Source organism: Homarus americanus, unplaced genomic scaffold (genome assembly GCF_018991925.1).
Source record: "Homarus americanus isolate GMGI-L3 unplaced genomic scaffold, GMGI_Hamer_2.0 scaffold56249, whole genome shotgun sequence".
NCBI lineage: Eukaryota > Metazoa > Arthropoda > Malacostraca > Decapoda > Nephropidae > Homarus > Homarus americanus.
In genome coordinates, this window is record NW_024735130.1 from 109,608 (window position 1) to 126,063 (window position 16,456).

General features: G+C 38.9%; 1 protein-coding gene across 1 annotated transcript in view; it reads left to right on the forward strand.

Moving 5' to 3' along the window:
* LOC121870789 (putative neural-cadherin 2) overlaps window positions 1-16,456 on the forward strand; it is a gene marked incomplete at its 5' end in the record, with an annotated part of 122,825 nt that overhangs the window by 105,411 nt on the left and 958 nt on the right. The window contains 4 exon segments of the mRNA XM_042372742.1: window positions 1,249-1,438; window positions 3,113-3,345; window positions 5,386-5,613; window positions 6,210-6,590. Of these exon segments, the coding sequence (XP_042228676.1) occupies window positions 1,249-1,438; window positions 3,113-3,345; window positions 5,386-5,613; window positions 6,210-6,590 (1,032 nt within the window).

Genomic DNA, 16,456 nt, shown 5'->3' on the forward strand with positions numbered 1-16,456 from the left:
AATGTTATTTAATGTTAATAAATGAAACAATGGAAGTAGCTAACAATTACGGGTAAAACAAAGTGAGACTGCTCGTATGTAAGTGCGCACATGTGTAAACATATCGTCATTACTCTACATAAGAATATGAAAGCAACACTTATTTACTGTTCATATATGTTTTAATTAATGTTTCTGAATTTCTTTTTGATTGAATTATTGTTTATGTGTGCAAATTGAACAATACAATTCATTAATAATACGAAGAATATTAAAACACATGAGGAGACAAGACGTCATTGTTTTTGTTGTTTACAAAACCAGTGACTAATTGGTTCTACATATAAAACTGAAGAAAATAAGACCCTGGTTGTAGCTGTAGTAAAATTAGTATGGTTGTTTTAAGTTATGTTATTTAATGTTAATAAGTGGAACAGTGGAAGTAGCTAACAATTAAGGGTAAAAAAAAAGTGAGATCACGTATGTAAGTGAGCACATGTGTAAACATGTCATCATTACTCTACATAAGAATATGAAAGCAACACTTATTTACTGTTCATATATATTTTAATTAATGTTTCTGAATTAAAAAAAATTCTGCCCACCAGTGGTAATAAAGTTGAAAACACAAAGACAGCCAATGTTGTTGTGTGTGTGTTTTTACTTGGATGACGAAATTGTATTTGAATTTGGAAGATTTTAATTTTGTGGGGTTTTTAGTCTAAATGGGTATCCAAATATGAGAGCCTACTGTAAATAGGAGTCCAAATATGAGAGCCTACATATAAAGAAACAAACATTCCTGCATTTGAGACCAGCAGACAACCTTTAGCAGTTCCTCAATACATGGCGCTGCCGCACCACTGCCATTAGTAAACAAACCACACAGCAGCAAGGGTTTATTTTTTTTTTTGCAATATATCAACAATATTAGTTAAATCAATAGTTTTATAGTACTGTATAGAGAATTCTTGTAATTGTTAAGTACTGTAATGAGGAAACAGTCTTTGTAAGGGGCTGATTTAAAAAACATCTGCTACAACTCATCGACTAGTGTTCTGGAAGACGCATGGTAATTTTCGAGGTATATTTTTGTCATAAAAAGTGCGTCTTTTAAGCCAAAAAATATGGTAGTTACTGTACTGTAGTCCATTGAGTAAGGCTTTAATGAAAGACTTGGTTATAGGACATTTGACAGTTTATATATTGTACCTAATTGTTGAATGTGAACTGCATGTTTGTTTTCTTCTTTTTTATTTATTTTTTCAGTTTGTATTGATGATGTCCGAGTGTCAGGTCACTCCCTCCCATTACCACCATTTGTAAACGAGACAGTATGGGGCCAGGTGAACACTCAACAAAACCTGGAACAAGGTTGTACTGCCCCTGATTTCTGCACAAACTCCTCCTGTTTGCCTCCTCTGTCCTGCCAGGATTCTTGGAGACATGCAACTTGCAGGTGAGAACTTGAACATGTTGAACCTCCCTCCCCCCCTTTTTTTTTATTTTATTTTATTTTATTTTTTTTTTTCAGGTTATGTTCAGGGCACTTTTTCTAGTGCCCTCTCATGTAGGGTGAGCAAAGTGGCTCTTGGGAAGGGTTGCTCTGTCACACAAACAGGACTGGGATTGCACTGCCACCTAGATCCCAGAGCAGAAACGACCATCTTATCTGTGCCCCCCATGTGCAGCGCTGTAACTAGAGACTCCTGGCAGTCATCTCAGCCTGTCTCCGTCGCCACTCATCTGTCGCCATAGGACTTTTGGGTGTTCGGGTTCTGGTGATGATGGAAAGTATGATGAGCTGGATGATGGTTGCGCGTGAGTTGATTTATGTGGTAAGGCGGGGGAGCAGACTGCTCCACACATTTTGGCTCTCCCTTTCCCTGATCCAGTAGTGCAGGTATCTGCAATGACTGGGGAGAGGGAGAGTTGCAATGGACTGCTGATAGCCCAGTTTGTTGGATTTTACCTTAGTAGCCTGTCCATCTTGCATTGCCTTTATCTGCAGGTCTAGTCGTTAGTTCCCATGATGGTACCTCTTCCACCTATTCCACTATTTGGGTCTTACTGGAGCTCCATAAGCATGTTTGCCTGATGTGGGTTTCCACCACAGATTTTTGGTTTGGGGTTTACTCCTGCAGACTTGTACCTACCAAGGTAGTGGTTGGTAGGTGCCAAGACATGTTCACATGCCAGCGGGCCTATGCGCCGTCCCTCTGGGGCCCACTGCTACTCTGAGATCCCCTGCTGGTCTAGCCTGGGGCCACGAGTCACCCAGTTACCGTGTGTTGCCAAAAGGAAGCACAGCAGGAGTCCTGATGGTGAAGAGGCTGTGTACTGACAGGGGAAGACTTGTCCAAGTTGCTTCCCTGTTCACCCCCCCAGGGCTTGAAAGTGACGGTAGCTGAAAGTGGGAGGAAGTAGTGGCTGCACTTTAACACTAACATAATGCTGTCACACTAGATGCATTACACCACCCTGTGTGCACACACACACACACACACACGGGAATTAAGACAACAAGCATCCAGTGAGGGTCTTGTTGTGTGACTGCATGGAGGCAAATTAAATGATCAGTGTTGAGGAGCTTATCGCTTAGCAACACTGGTGCATGTTACCACTCCTTTTCACTCCATCTCTCTAATTACCCACATCTTTCTGCTTCTCACTCCATATTTTAAAATGTTCTGTAATGAAATGTTGAAGGGATACAACTTTGCTCATTTATACAAGTATCACAATCTCTCTAAAATACTTTAGGTTTTGTATTTATTCAAGACATCTTCAGGTCATGAGACCCACTAATCCCCTACCCAAGAAAGGGTGACCTGACATTCCATCAGAAGGTTAGTATTATGAGACCACTAATCCCCCACCCTACCTCCACCTGACATTGAGTCAGAGCCCCTCCCAAAAATACTTGAGCTTTCGTCTTTATTCAAGACATTTTCAGAAAATGCTTTCGATTTTCGACCTAGGAAAATTTGTTCCCAAAACCGAATTATTTTTTTCAATTCCGGCTTTGGGAATGCTTTTCCGAGCAAATTTCAATTCTGGTTATCGGAGAGTTCCGGGTTTGAGGGGGTCCTGATAACGGAGATATTACTGTATTTAACTTTATTCTCTGCAGCTGTCAGCCGGGTCAACAGCTGTTGGGCCGTAGGTGCCAGGATGTTGACGAGTGTGTATTCCAGCCTTGTCTACAAGGAGGCACCTGTTACAACCTGAGACCTGGTTACCACTGTGTGTGTGGTCCAGCTCACACGGGAGACAACTGTGAATGGGCCAAACTACCTTCAGACCCTAACCCTTTTACAGCACCAATGGCCATAGCAGCTCTTACACTCTCTGTTCTAGTTATTGGTAAGTCCGATCGTTCTAGTTATATCTTTATTCCGTGGCCATCATCCATATTTGTGTGTGTATGCATGTTGTGCTTTTCCACCTTACCTGAATCAAGAAAAGGAAACAAGAAATTAATTACATCAGTTCCTTTATTAAAATATGTAAGAGAAAATATGAAAAATCTATAACAAATTCAAATATAATTGGCACCTTGATACCATTGGTTCCTTTTGCTTGCTTGTATCAACTGGTATTTTAGATACATTTTCTTCAAGTGGTATTCCTTCATCTCAGTGGGGTAACTACGTCCATATCGGTCACTAGAGTTGATCTTTCAAGTTCAAGGATCACTGATTCTGTAGCAATGAGGCTCAAATTAACCAAATGCATCATAGACATGTGGACAGCGAGTACTTGTGACACAGTCTCAGATGTCCAGTCCTGGTACAACTGCAGCAACACCATAGGACGCCCCCTACCTTCAAGCCGCATATCATATACATTTAAGGTCATGGCATCCTGAGGAGTTGCAATCCTCCCAACTTCATTGTGAAGAACATCAATTACTGCCACAGTGTTTCGGTTGGGAGAAGCCTTGTAGTCTCCCATAGTGTATATTAGGTCCTTAAGTAGTATCTCAGAAGTGTTAGGCATATACAGCTGCCCCTCGACTTACGACGGGGTTAGAGACCCAAATCCAGGTCGTAAGTCGAAAATGCTTAAATAATACATATAAAATCTAAAATGGGTGTCTCTTTTTCTTTTCAGCTCCACAAAACTCTCACTTTTAAGCTTGCCAGCCATTTTAAAGTGAATTACAAACAAAAATTTTGTCAGTACACAGCGCAATCACTAATGTCGGGACTCGAAAATACGTACAGTGGTCCCTCGGATAACGAGCACAATCCGTTCTAGAAGGTTGCTCGTTAACCGAAACCATTGCTTCAATGGGTTTTTGGGTAATTGGTTCCACCTCACCGAAAATTGCCTAAATTCAACAAAAAAGGTAGAAAAGTACACTTACTTTGAGGTGTGTATGTAGAAGGCTCCTGGATGATAATGATGGGAATTAGAATGGGGGTGGAGGGGAAGGGAGAAGAGAAGGCATTGGGGTGGAAGAGAAGTCACCCCATGGCGCCATTTCACCCATAAAATTTTAGTTCTCTTGGTTTAATTCAAGATTATTTTCTTTAAATCAACACTGCACTGCATTATATATTGTCAATATGTAAAATAAATTTCAAAATGACCATTAATTTGCTTGTAAACACAGAAAAAAAGCGTTTAGTTGAAGAGAGTCTCAAGCAAGATGTTACCTCCACTGAAAAGACACAAAGACTGACGCCTGTATGCTGTGTTAGCAGGCTGGATGGCGTGCCACAAACAAGTGACCCTACCTTCAATTATGTTCAATAATTGTTAAAATTACTAAAAAATTTAATATTAAACTTTTAAAATTATTGAATAGTATAAACTTCTTGATATTTACTAAAAGGGTAAGGAATTTAAGCCCTAGAACCGATTACTGTATTGGCAGACTAGTACTACAGCTGGTGGACCGCCAAATGCAAGCTAAAACATGTGGAGGTTGGCTCGTAAGAAACTCGTTAATCGAGGGATTGCTCGTTAACCGAAGTTAAGAATCTTATGGAAGGTATCTCGTTAACTGAGGGACCATTGTAATTTGACAAAATTTTGGTACGACTGAGGCGGTCGTATGTCCGGGTGGTCGTAAGTCGAGGAGTAGCTGTATCTTATGCTAGAAATGTCAGTTAATTTTAGTTGTCATAAAATAATAACTAATTGGTTGAAGCAAACACCTAGCAGTGTTTAGGCGTATGTAAGGTCGGTTGCTATGAACACTGTTGAACTTCAATTTATTGTGCTTGAAATGATAACCCATCTTGTATACTGTACAGTACCTTTATTTTATGGCTCTTTTGCAATTAATTTTAATCTCTTACATTCTATTCTTCAAGGTTAAAAATCATTAAATTTATTTATATAAATCACAATCGAAGAAATAATGAGTATCCCATTATTTACCCACCTATATAGTGGTAATTGGTATCCTGTTGAACATTCGCCTTCACCGGTCCCGTGCAGCACGAGGCATGGCTGGACGTTCAGGAGGTGTGGAGGGTGTAACTAGTGTTGTTGAAACCCCAGTTGAAGTACAAGCAGTCACAGACACCCCTCACATTCGTGCTGCGAAGGAAGAAAATGTGTTGCTAGACTCTCTGAAGATCAAAATGCCCACTAAACAGATTCTTCTATCACCTAAAGGTATGAGGTTGATAGTTACTCATTAATTTCTTGAAGTACACAAGATCTTGTTTATTCTTGATACAAAAAACATTCATGCAAGATTATATGAATTTTGTAGAAAAAGTTTGACCTTTTAAGAAAAAAATCGGTATTATTGGCAAATTCTGATTTGAGTGTTTTAATGATAATTCGTTGGTCTTTATTAGAACGAAATATGATTGTATAAAAAGCAATTTGAATTTTCATCAAGTTAATAGATTACATAGGACCATTTTTCCTCAAGTTGCAGAAATATGATTAAAGTTAAACACTTGTTACTCAGACACTTTCTACTTACTCTTTGTGTAAATGAATGAAATAATGTGATTCTTAAAGAAGAAAACAGTGACTGTCAGTCTTGTTTTGTCCCGCCAAGGGAAGGTGAAGGACATTAAATATCATGTGCGTCATTTGTCAAGTTTGTGTCTCCACATGACCCTAAGTTCTGTTTAACATATGGTCACCATAGTATGTGGCCATCTCATACCACAGTCATATTACATCTATCGATTCATACAGTATGTAAGAATGGTACATTTTAATGCAGAAGTAACATATAACTGCCACGGTTACAGGCACAAAGCATCTGGTCACTCCCATAGGACCTCTGACTCTTGGGGAGAAGGTAATCACCAAATGCTCCTGCTGTGAAGATGTTAGATGTAAGGAAGCCACCAACAACTCTCCAAGGTGTTCCACAGCAGCAGTCACGACTACAGTGACGGAGGCAGTTTTAGAACACAGAGTGGGCATCGCACAGGTGGATTGTTCTACCACATGCAATAATGCAGTATGTCCAGTGACGTGTTCAAGAAAACCAACAAATGGAGTGCTTCAGGTCATAACCAGTACTGGTATGAGCTCTGTTCGACCTTTACTGGCACAAGATGATCTCAGAGCCTACGCTTATGAGGGAGACGGATCGCCATCTGGATCGCTTTCTTCTACTGTCTTAGGTAAATGTTATAGTAAAGTAGGAGTTATTATAAATGCTTAACTGGGGAGATGAACTGAAGGTGGAAATGTTTGACTCGGGTGTGTATTCATTCAGATTAATACCAAGGAAAATTTTTGATCAGGATGATAATCAAAAGAGGTAAAGGATGATATTTCAGAATCAATTGATAATGAGCAATGAATCAGGTTAGGCTTTGGTGGTGTCACCCACCTGTGGTTACGTGAGAAGGAGAGTGAGGGGTGAAATAGAAACTATAAAGCCCTTCGTCCCCACTTTTTTATATTGTTTCTGTTTCAGCACCCCCCACTTTCATTTTGTTCTGGTTACAAGTAGTATTAAAAAATATGCACTTACAATTTCACATAATTAAAATCCTAATCAAATTAATTGAAGAATGAATTGTATACCATTTTTCAATTATTTATTGCTCTAACGTTCTGACCACACAAGGTCATGTCTGTGCCTTTTGTGATTTATTCTTTGAAGAAGACCCAGTGTGATTGAAATTTTACTCTTTTTCTCATCAAAATTCGTTATTTTGCAAAATAGCTTGCAAGCAGACCAATCTAGCTAGACCTAACCTTAAGGTATAATAAGGTTAGGTTAGGTTTGATTAAATTGGAAAATACAGCTGATAAGACAGAACATGTCTACAGTAAAAAAAAAAAGCCTCTTGACGACGAAACTGTCTTTCAAGTTACACGAACCAACCTAACCTAACCTTATTATACCTTTTAAGTTAGGTTAAGTTAGATTGGTCTGCTTACAAGTTGCTGTATTTTGCCAATTTTATATACAGTATTACCCCGCTTTATGCATTTTTTATTACGCGTATCCACGTTTACGCGGTACCCTGCCAGACCCGGAATGCTCACTTGACGTGGTGCATGTACTCTTTTACGTGGAGAGCGGCGTGGGCAGGGTGCTCACAAGGTCGCCCAGTCATCAAAACATTACCAAGTTCTTCACCCGCCACCCACCACAGCCGGCCCAAGTCAGTGATAGTGATAATTATAGTGAGGATATGGACTTATATGGACTTTGAGGGGTTTGACAAAGAAGCCCTGCAAGCCTCTGTGGTGGATAGTGATACAATTGATACAAGTGATACAGGTGAGGGCCAATAATCTGACCTCTGCCTCAGAACCAACCCCCCATCCCCTTGTGCCCAGCCATCTTTTCTACTAATGTAAGTGTTAAAAAACCTAATATTATTGATATTTCTCTTAATTATTAATTGTGTGTGCATACCATCATAAAGTTAAGATAATATTTTTACTACAACATAGTTGTGTGCCGTCAAAAAGTGGAGTTTGGGGGTCGGGCCAGTCTCTATTGGAATTAATCCCATATGTTCTGTTGTTCACTTAACGCGGTTTTCACATAACGCGGTACCCTGTGGGTTCAATTGACCGCGTTAAGCGGGGTACAACTGTGTGTACTATGTTTGTTCATTTGAGGGATAACAAGCATTGCATTGACTGGGATAATGCCTCCTCAATATTACCATGTAAGTCAATTGACAGTAGGAACATCATAGAATCTAGTCTTATTAAACATACCGAAGCATTCAACATGAATTTGAGTAACGGCATGTACAAGCTGGACAATTTTGTAATTAAGAAGATTTGTGATCAGGTGAGAAGGCCGGGTCACTTGACCATCTGACCTGACCACCAACCGTTGTGTGCTATTTAAAGATTAGTAGGGTCATTACCTAATACCTGACCATTGTGGACCTGGTCTCACCCTCCTCTGTATATATACACCTTGATTTGTATTACTCTCTCTAGTCTGTACTCACCCCTGAAGATGTGAATTACACGAAAGCGCTTGGGAACTTCGTGTTTTCTTCTTTCCTTGTGGTTATCAGCATATACCTAGATATACAGTGATTTACTTGCATATATATATATATATATATATATATATATATATATATATATATATATATATATATATATATATATATATATATATATATATATATATATATATATATATATATCTTGATAAAATCACACGGGAAAAGGGAAACAACGGAGCACCTTAGCTTTCGTCTTTATTCAAGACCTCTTCGGAGGCAACTGGATTACATGGACAGAGAGAGGCTTAAATATACAGGGTGACCTTAAAAACATGAGGTCAGGTCATAATGATGTCATCCACTAATCCCTACACCAACACACACGTAGAGGAGCTTAAGAAAAGGGGGGTGACGTGACTAGTCAGGTCAGGTAAAAAATAAGGGACCCACAAAATAACTATCATACAACTATATCAAAGGTTTTCAAAGCATTTTTAACCTTGGGCCACTGACAAATAAATTTATGTAACATATTATCAGTTTTGAACTGACCATCACTAAGGTTTATTGATTTCAATTCCTTAATCAAACTAGCTTCAACCAGAAGTCTTTCTGTGACACAAGATGATTTAAATACTTCTAAGCTTTTTTCCCAAGCAATGGGGTGATTATTATTCCTAACATGGACGAACAAGGCACTGCTTTCAGATGCTGTTCTGATATTATACTTATGTTGTTTGATCCTGAGCTGCAGTGTTTTTCCTGTCTGTCCTACATAATTACAATTACATTTGCTTCATGGAATACAATAAACACTTCCATTTACATTCAAACTTGGGCTATTTCTTATTAACATATTGGTAATGGTTGAGTCATACTTGAAAACAACATTAATATTTAGAAGCTTGAGGGACCGAACTAACGGGACAAATTCATTACGATAGGGCAGAGTCAAAATATTCTTAAGTGTAGGAATTTGTCTGGTTTGAGAGGAATGAAAGGATTTTTTAGCCCTTTTAAAACAACCTGTACAATACAGGTTTGCACTTAGGTCTATTGTTACTGTACAATGTTGACAAAATTCACTAGATAACGTACGCCTGGTCGCACAATCTATAAGAATACGCGATGCATATGTGACTGTGCCCGCTCTAGGTCCATTATTTGAATGTTTTTTTTTTTTTTTTTAATTGTTTATTCCTTGATAGAGGAAGCGGGATCCTAGTGCTGTCACTTGGTACCCCTGTACCATAACACCAGAAGCAACTGGCCAGTGTCCAAATATATCCAGCACAGTACAGTCATCCCTTGGTTATCGCGCCTAATTGGGAGCCCGCCGATAACGAAAGTACAGAACCTATGGGATTTATTCTAATTGGTTCCAGGCACCCAAGACCCAACCCCAAGTTTCCCATTTTACGACCATTTATACCCACTAAATATATATATAATGTTATGGTAAATATCATAAACACACATAGGCATGGCTAGGTTTATTACAAAGTGATGAAAAGGGTACGCTTAATACCGTAGTCCACAAAACATGTAGCTATGCTTTTTTATTTGGTCCCCCGTCATACGAGTCCGTTTTCTCTCACATCAGGACACCTGAGTCCTCCATTTTCTCTCTTAATCTTACAGTGCACCAGAAACTTCACTATACTTAGTAATGCCACAGAATTTGAAATTGCAACCCCAATTGCAACTGGGGTTGCAATTGTTGAGGCAACTAGATATGTCTGATTACAGCAAATGTGTTATTGTCAATTTGTAGGTGAAAGATTTTATCCTCAATAGATGTAGGTTAACATTACACCTGCAGGCAAATGTTTAAAAAAGCCTAATCAAGGAAGCATATTCCTTTAACACATAATATCTGGCCAGTATGGGGAGGATCATCGTGCCTCCGTCAGGGGGTCGTGGAGTAGTGGTCCAGCAGGCGTCACGGAAGTGTATTTTTTTGTGGGGGGGGAGGGTTGGGCACGGACGTATATGCGATCGGACATTGTTCGGTCGGACGTTTACCGGCGCATGACCATTGCCGTGCTATTTAAAGATTAGTACGGTCATTACCTAATACCTGACCATTGTGGACCTGGTCTCACCCTCCTCTGTATATATACACCTTGTTTTGTACTTCCCTTTAGTCTGTACTCACCCCTGAAGATGTGAATTACACGAAAGCGCTTGGGAACATCGTGTTTTCTTCTTTCCTTGTGGTTATCAGCATATACCTAGATTACGCGCACCTACAGTGATTTACTTATATATATATATATATATATATATATATATATATATATATATATATATATATATATATATATATATATATATTACCCATAAATACTGTAAGAAAAGAATAAGTGAAAGGAATGTTTCGCAGTGATGACTGATAACGGTTTACACCAGCGCTCTCTGTTTACATCACGTAATCAGTTGAATCGCGCTGTTTCTGTCGATTGCTCTATGAAGTGTCAGTGATTTTTGCTGTTTTCTCCAATTTTGTTGTGTTAGCCATTGAATATGGAAAAGCACAGTCAGAAGAATGTTTCCAAGAAGTGTTCTGGTGATCGAATTGCCGGTGGTGAACGTAAAAGAAAGGCTATAACACTATTGCTGGAACAAGCTTGAGTAGCAAATCTGTGAGATCACGGCCAAAGTAATATGCACCCAACTCTATTTTCTCCATAAGCCCTGTTATTTTTATTGCGCAAATTTCTACAGCGCGAGGTTTCTCAAGAACGCAACTATCGCATTGTAGCAGAAATGACTGTACAGTATAGTCTCGGTTTACGCAGTCAATTAAACCCGTGGAGGTCCGCGTAAAACGAGAAATGCGTAAACGAAATAACGGAACATATGGGATTAATTGAAATAGAGACTAGGCCGACCCCCAAACTACCCCTTTTCCAACACAATACGTATGTTGTAGTGAAAATAACATCTTAATTTTATGATGGTATGCACACATAATTAATACTTCAGAGAAATATAAATAATATTAGGTTTTTTAACACTTACCTTAGTAGAAGAAATGGCTGGGCACACGGGGATGGGGTGTTGGTTCCAAGGCAGATTATTGGCCCTCGCCTGTATCACTTGTATCACCTGTATCTCTATCCACCACAGAGGCTTGCAGGGCCTCTTTGTCAAACCCCTCAAAGTCCATATCCTCACTATCACTGACTTGGGCTGGCTGTGGTGGATGGCGGGTGAAGAACTCGGTAATGTTTTGTTGACTGGACGACCTTGTGCGCACCCTGCCCGCGCCGCTTCCCGCGTATATGATGGAATGTACCGCGTAACTAATAATTGCCGGTCTGGCCAGGTGCCGCGTAAATGACCAAACGCATAAAGGAAATCTGCATAAATCCAGACTATACTGTACTCTCGATTTAACGGAATCCAATATAACGAACTCTTGATTTAGCGGAAAGAATTTTTGACGAGTATTCTTTATACGAGAATTCGATGATATGAGGTTAAAGAATTTGCACCTTATTCGCTAACTGAGCGATATTGTTCAATGATACCAGAAGCGAATACCCTGTACAGTGATGACCACTTGGGTTAGTTATACAACAGATTTTTTCCTGTCAAAAAGCCATAATTTTGAGCAACATATTACTGTACTGTGCTCACTTTGTACTCACATGTACTCCTCTAAAGGGCTAAAATTTTTATCTCTTGTGCAATGCAAACTATGTGATGTTTACACTCAAATTAATTGCTATCTTACAAGGATTCCAGCAATGCAAGTTATATTCTAGTAAGTTCAATCTGACATTTTATAAAAGAAAAACTTTAAGCCTAAAACTACCTTCACCCTGACTGGGAGGATTGGGGAGGTAGAGGTAAGATGTTGATAGCTGGGCGGAGAATGTTACCAAGTGCATAGTTAACAGTCAAATAGAGGGAGTGTGGAGAATAGATAATGAACCAGCCCTCTTCGACTCTCACTCCGATAACCTCTACCTCCAACACATCTCTGGGCTTGATTAATGGTCATTCATAATTCAATGTTTGAAGGACCAGTGTATAAAACACGTTTATTATAAGATAATAATAAGGATTCCTATGCAACTTTGGTGGAGAAGGAACATTAAATCATGAGAATTGACCATCACCTACTTGGCTTTGAAGCTACTTTGAAGCCTGATAGGATACTGATGACAGTTCTCACTGAAATCAAGATTAGTAATTATTAGTTCCATTTATTGAATTAAAACTTTTATTTGAGTGTACTAATCATATTTCATATATTCTAGATGATCAATGCCAAGCGCCCAAATATTTACTTTTTATTTTGAATTAACTTGTGTAGTAACGATACACCAAAGTTATATAGTAAGTTTCAGTGTACTGAACCACCTTGTTTTCTACAAACCTATCTATGGCCATAAATAAGATTCATAGATATAATTATTAACTAAGTACAGGGTACTAACTCATAATCCCCTATACCAAGCTCATTGTTACTTATCTTTGAGGTGTGTGTGCAGTGCTGGATGATATTTACTCACTAAATTGAGTAAACTGTCTGTGAGAGAATTTGTGTTTCTTCCACTCCAGCTGTTTCAGCGCTGATATGGCTACCCCCTCTCTGAGCCCCCTGTCATTTTACACTGACATCTGTTGGGGATACTAATTACCCAATTAATTCTTTAACTATAATAATAATTTTCATATTGATTTATTACTAACAAATATGCAATATTTAATGAGTTAATTATTAGTTATTCGGTAGAGATTAATGTAGCTCATTGTTATTTATTGCAACTCATGAATTTAATTTAACATTCGTAATCAACAAACATGATTGCGTTGGTTACTCATATTTTTCCTGTTTTTGTTTTGACTTAAGGAGTAGCATGTTATATTATGTACACTAGCTTCTCCTGTCAGGGATAATTTTTCCCATATAAACATCACCATATCCCTATTTATTATACAGTTTCAGTCTTAAACTAATTTTACCCTTTCCTGTCAGAGAATTGTGACAGGGAGATAAAGTTTTTCGCTTGTAAAATGTCACTAAATTGACTTGGCAGATTATAACTTACATTGCTGGGATTCTTGTAAGATAGTGATTAATTTGAGGGCAAGCATCCCATAATTTGCACTAAACAAAAATTTTAGTAATTAATTTAGTACATTTGAGTTCAGGTTTGCCCTTAGGAGAATTATTTCTTTTACCTTTTTCACAATACAGTCATGCGCCGGTTAACGTCCAACCAAACAACGTCCGATCGCATATACGTCCGTGCCCCCCTCCCCCTCCCCCAAAAAATACACTTCCGTGATGCCTGCTGGACCACCACTCCACGACCCCCTGACGGAGACACAATGATCCTCCCCATACTGGTCAGATATTATATGTTAAAGGAATATGCTTCCTTACTTAGGCTTTTTTAAGCATTTGCCTACAGGTGAAATGTTAACCTACATCTATTGAGGATAAAATCTTTCACCTACAAATTGACAATAACACATTTGCTGTAATCAGACATATCTAGTTGCCTCAACAGTTGCAACACCAGTTGCAATTGGGGTTGCAATTTCAAATTCTGTGTCATTTCTAAGGAATAACGAAGTCTCTGGTGCACTCTAAGATTAAGAGAGAAAACGGAGGACTCAGGCGTCTGAAGCTAGAGAAAACGGACTCCTATGATGGGGGACACAAGCACTCACACGTGCCACTCATACTGACAGACTTGACACTCACTTACTTGACAAGTTTTACCAACCATTAGTTGTGTATGTTATCTAGTGAATTTAGTCAATATTGTACAGTACAAGTTCATTGCAATACAGTGGTCCCTCGGTTAACAATGGACCTAAGTGCAAACCTGTACTGTACATGTACTAAATGATTGCGGTACTAAAATTGTTATGTCTATTGCAAATATAGATTGTTTATACAGGTACTGTATTCATATAAATCACTATCTTACAAGAATCCCAGCAATGTAAGTTATATTCACCCAGGTCGTTTGGGTGGCAAATTATGAGAAAAGCTTAGTCACTCTTACGTAATGATAAATAAACACGCAGGCCTTCAGCGCCAACTGTCAAATCATATCTCAAATAAATGAACAAACACCAGACACTGTCACCTCACCTCCTGCTCCCCCCCTCTTCCCACGCTCGCTGGCCACCTCCCTCCTTGTGTTCCCAGACAAAAGATTGGTGATTTCTTTATGCTTTAAGGTGTTTATTTTATATAATATCTCAGACTAAAGTTAGGATAATATAATTTGCATTGCTGTAATCCTTGCAAGACAGGAGATTAATTTAAATATAAACTTCATATATTTTGCTCAAGAGATAAAAATTGCAGTACATTAGTGTACAACACTGTAGTACATTTTATAATATTAAGTTTTTCAACTGTATTTTTGGGTAGATTTACATAAATTTCTTCATTTATTTTCATCCATTTACATGCACACACCATACTAAAAGAAACGTAAAAGAAATAAATGACTTTAGTGCAAAGTTGGAGTGCACATGTACTAATTTGATTACGGTACTAAAATTGTTATGTCTAGTGCGAATTATAGGTTGTTTATATTTAAATAAATCAACATCTTACAAGAATCCCAGCAATGTAAATTATATTCACCCAGGTCATTTCACTGGCTTTTTATAAGAGAGAAGCTTAGTCACTTAAGAACTGATAAATATACACGCGTTAGACCTGGGCTTGTGCCAACTGTTAAACCGCTCCCCTCCCCTCACGCCCCCTCGCATGCTCCCTCCCTCCCTCTACCCCATCTGCCCAGCATTGCTGGAATCCTTGTAAAACAGTGAATAATTTTAATATAAACGTCATGTATTTTGCACGAGATAAAAATTAATCACCTGTATCACATTACAGTAGTGATTTAAGAGTAAAAGTGTATATGTACGTATAAAGTATTCCACATACACGTAAGTATAAATACAAAGTTTATGTGATGATCGGACAACGTTCATTTTGGTTAACATCACGTTTCCAAGAACGTATCTAGGACGTTAACCAGCGCATGACTGTATGTATTTAGGATGGTGTGTGCATGTAAATGAGTAAAAATAAATGAAGAAAGTTGCGCATATCTACCCGAAAATACGAGTTGAAAAACAACCATAACACTTTACAGCTTGGCCCAGTAGCCTGGTGGTTGCTGTAATGAGTCTAACTTGGCTACAGTGCTGCTCATTTTACGCAGCCGAGTAGGCGGAACAAGCAGAGACATGGTCCGTGACGTCTCTCATGACGTAGATGTGCAGAGATGTGTTTGTGAGTGACTCGGCCAGGCCACGCACCCCTCCCCTACCTCCCTACCATCCTGCCCCCAGCCAGATGCGCAGAGATGTGTTTGTGAGCCACTCAGATAAGCCGCACACCCCTTCCCCAGGCACCCTCTCCCTTCTCGCAGTGTTTGAATCTGCTATCCCAGTTTGTCCGCTCGTACTGAAGCCCATCTATTTACTGTCATCGCTATACTTGGTGCTTGGAAACGCATCCCTATTTAATCCATGTATTATTCCCTCCATTATACAAGTTTTCGCCGTATGAGCAGACTCCAAGTAACGTGTCTACTCGTATCATCGAGATTTTACTGTAGTTTGCCAAGTTGAGATAAAATCCGTTCATATGCTCACTCCTACGGAGGCACCTCAGACACATGATATGTACCTAGAAACATTAGAAACCTTATTCATGGCTTACATTAAACTATGGGGGTTCGGGATTTGTTTTCAATTTTTTTTATACTAGTAATTTCCAAACTTTTTTTTTTCCAATTCATAGCTGCACCCTTTTGACTTTATCCCCCACACCACTTCATTTCTGAGACTTCTGAGAAACTTTCAGCATGATGTCTAAGCACAGTAGTTAGTTGACCAAGATGTAGTCCAAAAGGTAGCAGTGAACAACACATACGGTCGTGGCAGGACACGACTGAACAGATGTGAACAAACTCCACGTGCCAAGCAGCACATTTGACGTGGAATTTAACAATCGTGTTTGATTTATCAAACTACTTTGCTAAATCAAGTGAAAAAAACGG